The sequence below is a fragment of the Centropristis striata genome, chromosome 19 (genome assembly GCF_030273125.1).
Source record: "Centropristis striata isolate RG_2023a ecotype Rhode Island chromosome 19, C.striata_1.0, whole genome shotgun sequence".
In the NCBI taxonomy this organism is placed as follows: domain Eukaryota; kingdom Metazoa; phylum Chordata; class Actinopteri; order Perciformes; family Serranidae; genus Centropristis; species Centropristis striata.
In genome coordinates, this window is record NC_081535.1 from 4,386,719 (window position 1) to 4,395,716 (window position 8,998).

The 8,998-nt window shown below is 31.1% G+C and overlaps 1 protein-coding gene across 1 annotated transcript; it reads left to right on the top strand.

Annotated features, from left to right (window-relative positions):
- The first annotated feature begins 1,625 nt into the window (after positions 1 to 1,625).
- Positions 1,626 to 4,691, top strand: ier3ip1 (immediate early response 3 interacting protein 1). The gene is made up of 3 exons (XM_059358267.1): positions 1,626 to 1,762; positions 3,244 to 3,345; positions 4,245 to 4,691. Exons 1-3 carry the CDS (start codon positions 1,672 to 1,674, stop codon positions 4,298 to 4,300), a joined length of 249 nt encoding a protein of 82 aa, XP_059214250.1. The 5' UTR covers positions 1,626 to 1,671; the 3' UTR covers positions 4,301 to 4,691.
- The last annotated feature ends 4,307 nt before the right edge of the window (positions 4,692 to 8,998 follow it).

Here is an 8,998-nt window from a genome sequence, read left to right on the forward strand (position 1 = left end):
GACTCCAAAGAGACACCAAACACCTGCTGCATGGCTGCCCTGATAGACCTATTGTATCATAATCGGCCATGTCGGTTAGATATCCCTAACTTGCCAGATGAAGAACAAAATAAAAGGAGAGATGAAAAAAAAGTTTTCTTGTTTGTAAAGTTTTAAACCTGAAGATGAAGGGAAAAGCAGACTGGCAGAACAGTTTGTACGCATCATTTTAGTATTTGGGAATGATTTCTGATACATTTTTCACCTCTTATTTATACAAAAGAGTTACCTCAAAACAACATCCTGCATCACATCTACAGTATTTAGTTTAGACATATCGAACAGCTGATCAATCCACATTAAAAAGGCCAATTCTTGTTTACTTGTTTGCTCTCTGAGCGAGTGTCCGGGCCACGAGGAGCAAAAGACTGAAGTGTCTCAGTGTTGTATATCTTCCTGTAAATGATTTCTCCTGACTGTATAAAATGTCATAGTGAGAATACTGAACCTCACAGTCAGTCTATCTATATGTGTTTGTTTGTTTATTTATTTCAGTACCAGGGCCTAAGACCCTTATTGTGAAAATATTATTTATTATAATGTTAAAAGAAAAAGAAAGCAACATGATGATGATGAGGAGGAGGATGATGGTGCAGTCACGTGTATGTGCGAGAGAATAAAAATGAGAACTCAACCATCTTGTTTATAGAATGCAATGAATGAATGGATAAAGGTGTCATTTACTGAGAGAAATGTTATCATTATAAACTGTTAATGCAGATGTATTTAAATATGTTCTTGTAGTTTCTCTACTATTTATGTGTAAATTAAAAGTCTATACAATAACCAGAATGTGGTTTCATGTTCAGGCCTATTTATTTGCTTTTTATGGAAATGAAATCTACGGAAGCCCTAAACGGCCATGCATTCATATATTTTTATATAACGAGTTAATTTCATTTGTTTTCTTGAGATCTCGAGAAAATTATCTCGTTGCCTCGGGAAAACGACAGTTGTTATTTTGAGATAACGGGATAAAAAAGTGTATATTATTATTATTATTATTATTATTATTATTATTATTACTATAATAATAATAATACATTGAGATATAATTGTGCAAAATATAACCTAAATTAAGTAAAAGTTCCTTAATTTAAGAGAATAATAATAATAATAATAATAAGAATACTAAATTGAGATACAATTGTGCAAAATATAACCTAAACGAACTAAAAGTTCCTTAATTTAAGAGAATAATAATAATAATAATAATAATAATAATAATAATAATAATAATAATACATTGAGATAGAATTGTGCAAAATATAACCTAAAAGAAGTAAAAGTTCCTTAATTTAAGATAATAATGATAAAGATAATAATAAAAAAGATAATAATAATGATAGTAAATTGAGATACATTTGTGCAAAATATAACCTAAATTAACTCAAAGTTCCTTAATTTAAGAAAATAATAATAATAACAATAATGAATTGAGATACAATTGTGCAAAATATAGACTAAATTCACTAAAAGTTCCTTAATTTAAGAGACAAAAAGCACTTAGGACCACTTTCACACGGACATCCTTTACTTCTGTTTCACGACCTCCGCTGCCTGTTTACGGCAGCTGTCGCTAAGGGAGTGGTTGACGACGGAGGAGGAGAAGAAGAAGAAGAAGTTGCCAGCATGGCGTTTACTCTCTACTCTCTCATCCAGACCGCTATTCTCTGCACTAATGCAGTCGCTGTGTTGCACGAAGAAAGGTTCCTCAGCAAATGTAAGTATCCTGACATATTGTTTATAATATACGTCTTCGAATTTATTAAAATAATGGTGTGTAGCATGCTAAAAGTAGCTAACTAGGTGTGTTATTAGCTAACTGTTTACATTTGGGAGACTCCAGCAGCGATTTCTAGGGAGAAAATGTAAAATGTTTAGTGTGGAATCAGATGATTTATTAATTATTTGAGCTACTGAATGGATTTACACTACAGGCCTAAAGTTTGGAAGCAAGATCAAATTTGTACAAAAAAAAAATCATAGTTTCATTGCTACACTTTATAACAAAATAAATGTGATTATTATATAAAGAATAACTTATTAGAACACATTTTGACTCTAATTATCAGGTCTTTGGGTTTTTATTGCTTAGACTTTGTGTTTCCTTCTTTCCTTAATGTATAAATCTGAACTCTTGTTTCTTTACTCAGCTGCTTCAGTTTGATCCATTTCTTTTTTCTTTTTTTTCCAATTCTTTTTTATTTATTTACCTCATTTTGAACATAAAACATATCCGACATTACAGACAACATACACAATTACAAGTACACGCTTACATAAAAAGGTCATTTAAGTTGTATTAACTTATGTATCTCAAAATACAAAGTAGACAGATAAAAAATAATAAAAAAAATATTATACCTATATATGTAACCAAACATACATACTCTTCAGAAGTAAAAATAAATAAATAAAATAAACAGAGACAAGAATACAAATAAATAAATAAAATAAAATAGAATAAAAAATAAAAGTTATTTCCTTCTATTAAGAGCACTTCTATAACTTGCCCTCAGACTATGTGTTCTGGTTAAAATAATCAATAAATGGTTGCCTTTTCCTGATTTTTCAGTAAGAATCTGATTTTCTCCAGCTCTAAATGTCTCATAACATCTTAATTAAGTAATATCAATCTCTGCGCAAGTAGGCTGACAAACAGTTTGATCCATTTCTGTGGTAGTTTGTCAGAGATATGAACACAGTTGAGATATTTTTGGGGATTTTTGTATCCAAACTCTCAAAAAAGCCAAAGAGCTAAAGTGAATAATGCAAACTGTGATTTGTTTTTTACTTTTTCACTGAAGTTGTGACTCTTCCAAATCTCCTCCACCCTAAAACTAAGCCCTTCTTTTCTGTTGGTAACATTTATTCACCAATGGTCTGATAACATCAATGTTTACCTAAAGGTCAATGGAGGAAAATGGTTCAATTCAATAAAGGGAAAGTCTGATCATGTAGTAAACACATCCAGAAATACAAAGAATCCAGACTGGTTTTTAAGAAAGACACTATGAACAGAACATTTAAGTTGCTTCCAAACTTTTGGCCTCTAGTGTATAAGGAGGGAATGGATGTTAAAGGGTTGAAAACAAATACAAACATGCATTTGTTTTCATGCTGTCTACTAATTTCATGGTTTCTCCTTTCTACTTGGACCTCCTTCTCCTCCCTTTGGACCTCCTCCTCCTCCGTCTCCAGTCGGCTGGGGAGTTGATCAGGGAGTTGGAGGTTTTGGAGATGATCCAGGAATCAAAGCGCAGATTCTCACCCTCATCCGCTCAGTCCGGACCGTCATGAGAGGTTAGAAAGATACTTTCCTTATGTCATTCAGTCTCCTCAGATCATAGGAGATAATGAGTGAATGTCAGATTCAGCAGACTAATGCTGGGTTTACACCAAAAGATTTCAGTCCCAGACTAAAAGCTGAAAGTCTTTAGTAAATCTAGTTTTACTGGAGTCACGGCGCTCCCGTCATCTCCATGGTTAGTTTAAGGTAGTAATCTGCTCTGTTTCATATCAGTCTTTTCCTAGTCTTGGTTTGGATCATATCAAACATGTTTGATATTATCTCAAGTCTCAGTTACGTAACACAATCACCAATAGATCGGCGAGTAAAACCACTTCCACAGGAAAAAGGAACATCACAATAATGCCTCAATAAAAATATAGTGATGTCATATATTTAGATGTTTCTTAGTAAAGAGAACAGTAAGGAGACCCAGTTACAATGTATCAATAAATGTATACATAAACAAGTCATAAATAATCAAGCTGATATACTCAATGAAACAAATTACAATTTGTTACTATTAAATATATCATGAATTCATGATACACAGAGCGCCTCTTCGGCCAATCAGCACCTCCGTTTTCTTTGCTCGATTGCTCTGCCTCAACTACCCGGATGTTCGTTGCTTCCGGGTCACGTAAACCCGACCAACTAAATATTAAAATCAAATTCAGTCCTGGTGCCCGTTTTTCCATTTCATATTTTTGATCTGAGCCTAATATTAAAATATGAAAAAACAAGCATTTTTTGTGTTATAATAAAAAAACAAATAACAAAATAACCAGTCAATTTTTCATTATTTGATTTTTGATTGCCAATTGAAATGGAAAGAACCAATGATACACGGATTGTTGAGGATTTTTCAGTTTGTTCACTTTTTGTTTCCTTTCTCCTTTGTTTGTTTTCTCAGTGCCTTTGATTATAGTGAACTCGGCCTGCATCGTGCTGTTGTTACTGTTTGGTTGACACTCATCACCAAAACGAAGCCGGAGGACCAGACGTGCCAAGGAAAAACCACACAGACACAGAAATATCCGTTATTCAGAGACTGATTCAGTCAGAAAAATCAACCTGCAGGTGTTTACATCCAAAGAGAAGAAGAATAGACCAGTGAATTCTTGCTGCTGTGGACTTATCATCAACTCTCAGATAACCTGCTGGTCACTGTGACACAAAAAAGACAAAACGGAAATAATCTTTTAGTTGTAACACCACACTTGAAGATGATTTTCTCCTCATTCATTGTTGTTCTGCACAGTATTCTTGTTTTTACACATTGAGAAGAGTCTGTTACAATGATTTTATGATGTGTTATTATGTTACAATTACAAAACTTATTAAAGAAGTGTTTTCAGCAGTAGGGCTGTTTTTTTGTTTGTTTTTTGTACACATTTTGTACTTTCTGAAACCAGTTGAACATTACACTAAGTTTTGGGGTTTTAAAAAAAAAAACAGCTGGCTCCAATATGTATGCACATGCAAATGTATTGGGACATTTTGCTGCAGAAGAGGCATTTTATGAGTTACAGTGAAGGAAATGTGTCACCTACTTTCCGATTGACTTTCTCAAATATGTTTTAAATGTTCTGTGATTTTAATCTGGAAGAATTTTAGTTAAATGTGTATTTTCCAGTCACAGCTCTAAACAATGTCACTTTTATACTGTTTACACATCAACATCACCTCAATGCCACAAGCACCATTGTTTTTAAATAAATGTTTAAATAAATGTAATGAAATCGTGTTTTTCATTTAAAAAAGTCACTTTAGCCAGAGAACATTTCAAATTTACACATTTTTACTGTAATTTCTCAGCAGTACTTTAACTTCCAGTTGAGCTTATAGTTTTATAATAGAACTTTTACTTGAGTCTGATACTGAAGTATCTCTTCACCTGTACAGGTGCATCTCAATACATTAGAATATGATGGAAAAGTCAATTACCAGTAGTAGTTCAAGTCAAATTAGTCCTTTTTAAATAAGTGTGTGTCTTTTGGTAATTCTGTCATTTTGTGTCTTTTTTAAAGTAATTTAGTGTTTTTTTCAGTAATTTTGTGTCTTTTTTAAGCAATTTAGTTTTTTTCCTATCATTTTGTGTCACAGAATTAACAAAAAAAGATACAAGATTATTTAAAAAATGTAATAATCTTGTATCTTTTTTTGGTAATTCTGTGATTTTTTGTGTCATTTTGTGTCTTTTTTAAGTAATTTAGTGTTTTTTTCTATCATTTTGTGTCTTTTTTTAGTAATTTAGTGATCTATATAATGTGTTAATTCCACTTGAATAGAGTTACTGACATAAATCAACTTTTCTATGATATTCTAATGTATTGACATGCTCCTCTCCTCTCTGTAAATATTGACATATTCCTCTCAGCCCTGTTTGTTGATCTGTCTCTGCTCCACTTCATAAATAATCCCCATATGCTGTGAATTGTCACCATTTCCTGCCCCGCTAAGCTCCACAAACATTTTTATTACCACTACTGTAGTTTGTGATTCTAAACAGAGTGCGGGGGAGTGAGTGAGTGAGGGGATCTGCTGGAATTAGAAGCATATGTTGATCAGGCAGATTTACACTGTAAAGCCACTTTGATCTGTGATTAGTGAGAGTTTAGCTGCTTCACTGTAAAGTCTGTCAGCGATCATACAGGAATATGTTTCTGCACTTCACAGGTCACAATGTTTGGTGTCCGGCTGTCTCTGGGTCCTCAATGATACATTGTTTCTATTGAAGAAACAGATTTACTATTTTAGTTTTTTCTGGATTTTTTGTGCCAAGTTTAATAAGTTTAATTCCTAAAATACAATATCAACACTGCAAAAAAGGTGTGTCTAAAAACCAGATAAAAACAGTAAATCTGAGGGAAATGATCCTGCTGCATGGACAGATAATTTACCTTGACAAGATTTCTTAAATTAAGATTATTAAAACTAGAAATAAGCATGTTGAACTCTTAAAATAAGAAATAAACTCTTAAAACAAGATCAATTATCTAACACTTCTAAACCTAAGGGTTTTTTTTTTATCTTGGTAAGAAACAAATAGTTTGCAGGTCACTCTGCTCGGGCCAGTTCAGTTGCAGCTTTAATTTATCTTGTTTTAAGTTTTCTTATTTTATTTTTTTTACCTGTTTTTCTGACTATTTTTTTCAGTTTTCCTGACTTATTTTTTTCCTGGTTTTCTGACTAATTCTTATCCTAGTTTTCTGACTCTGTTTTTCTGAGTAATTTTTTTTTTCTGTTTTTCAGATTTAGTGTTTTTATCTTGTTTTTAGACACCTTTTTTGCAGTGAACATTACTAACAAACTAGACATCAGCATGGTTTTTTTTAAATAATGTATGTTCTATAGCTATGATGCAATAAATCTATATACTGTAATTACAATTTAAATTTTAAAAATGGTTTGAAACTTTACAACCTGGAAGTATTTCCATCGGAACATTATACAGTCTTGGAAAAAATATCACACCACCCTTTTTCTTTAATTTCTTGTTCATTTTAATGCCTGGTACAACTAAAGGTACATTTATTTGGACAAATATAATGATAACAACAAAAAAAGCTCCAAAAAAGTTTAATTTAAGAGCTGATATCTAGACATTTAACATGGTTTTCTTGGTAATAAGCAAAATCATTATCTATTATCTATTTTTTTAGTTATCATTATATTTGTCCAAACAAAATACCTTTATTTGTACCAGGCGTTAAAATTAACAATAAATCAAAGAAAACAAGGGTGGTCTAATGTTTTTTTCCATGACTGTAGATAGCTACTAGTTAGAAAAAAGAAATCAAAATGTTCAATGCTTCTTTTAATGACATTTACTAATAATTGTGAAGAGGAAAAATATATATCAGGGCCTTAAACTGCCTTTTTAGTCAGAAACAAAACATTAAAGCAAGTCGTGGTTTAATAAGAAGGGATTTAAAGGATGTTATTTTAGATATTATGCCCAAACATACACATTTATAGTGTGAGATTAGTTTCCCGACAGCCTGTTTTTCAGTGTTGAAAAATGAGCTTCACAATATTTGTGCAAAAAAAAGACAGAAAACTAAAAAACAACAGTGGGAAACTGTTATTCACGGGAGGTAAAGAGGATCAGTGTTGTCTGGCAGCGTGCAGAGAGAAGGTTTTTATCATTTTCATAATTCCTCCCCCCATATTAAATCTATCTGAATGTCCTAAAGAGCCACTAATGCGATACATCTGTTGGTTGTTAGTGGGATGGGATACATATGTTTTTTTTTTATTATTCTAATGAGTGATTAAGTGGTTAAGGATAACCCTCTTATGTGATTACAACATATAAATTGGAAAAATAATAGAGAAGAGAGAGTAAAAAGCAAACAAGTGTTATTGAAATATGTTTTTTTCCAAAATAGGGGGGAGAAAAACAAAAACTGAAAACTTGAAGAAAACAAAAAACATTATTTTAACCCTATAAAGCCGAATGTATCATATTTGATACATACGTTTTTGAGGCATCTGCATCAGTGTGATATGAAGTTAAGATAAGAAAAACTTATATTATAGGAATATTTAATGAACTGTTGTAATGTAAAATCTATTAATATTTCATAACTTCATTTCTAGTAAACTGTGTTGAAAATATGTGTATTTAATTTGATACAGCAGGTATTAATGACAACTTATTTAAAAATTTGGAAATTGTCATTGTTTTGCATTTCATACATTATCCATTAAATGAAGCAACATAAAGTCTTTTTTCTCATTTAGGTAAACTATATAAATGTTTAACTGACATAATTAGGTATATTTAGAGTAAAATTGAAATATCACTCGAACAAAAAGAAATACATAATTTGTTGGGTTTTTTTGGTGTGTATTTTTAGATGGCAAAAAAATGAACATTGCAGATGTGTTGAAGATAAACTGAGCAACGAATTGCACAAAAATACCAGATGTAGCCAAAATAATCTGCTGGTTCCACTGATGGATGCATCATTTCTGCATTAAAACTTCACATCAGCAGATGTTTGATGTTGTGTTATATGGGAAAATATATATATATTTTTTATGTTTGAGGAAAATGTAAAAAGGAAAGTCAAAGTTTTAATTGGTTAAAAATATTAGGTTTTATATGTTTTTATTAGTTCAAGAAAAACAAACTGTGAGCAACAAATTGGACACAAAGACCTGATGTATAAAATATGATACAAATTAGAATTCATATATATATATATATATATATATATATATATATATATATATATATATATATATGTGTATTCATATATATGAATTCTAATTTGTATCATAGCCCCCCAGGCCTCCAGTTGCCCATCCCTGATATTTATTTATTTATTTATTTATTTATTTGTTTGTCAGCAGATTCAATAAACACTCCAATTAAAAATAAATCTGGCAATTATTCATGGTTCAGGCTTTATAGGTTTTATTTTATTATTTTTATCATCATTTTATTTTGTCTTTTTATTATTATTATATTTAATCATTATTATTATTATTATTATTATTATTATCATTTTTTTATTTTATTTTTTTTATTTTTTTTTTATTTATTTATTTTTTTAAATGTTCCCCCCTATTTTAGCTGCAGTAGATGCGGTGTTTGAGCTGCAGGGGGCAGCATAGAGCCCGGAAATAGATGCTGAAACCAACTTTAACACCAGC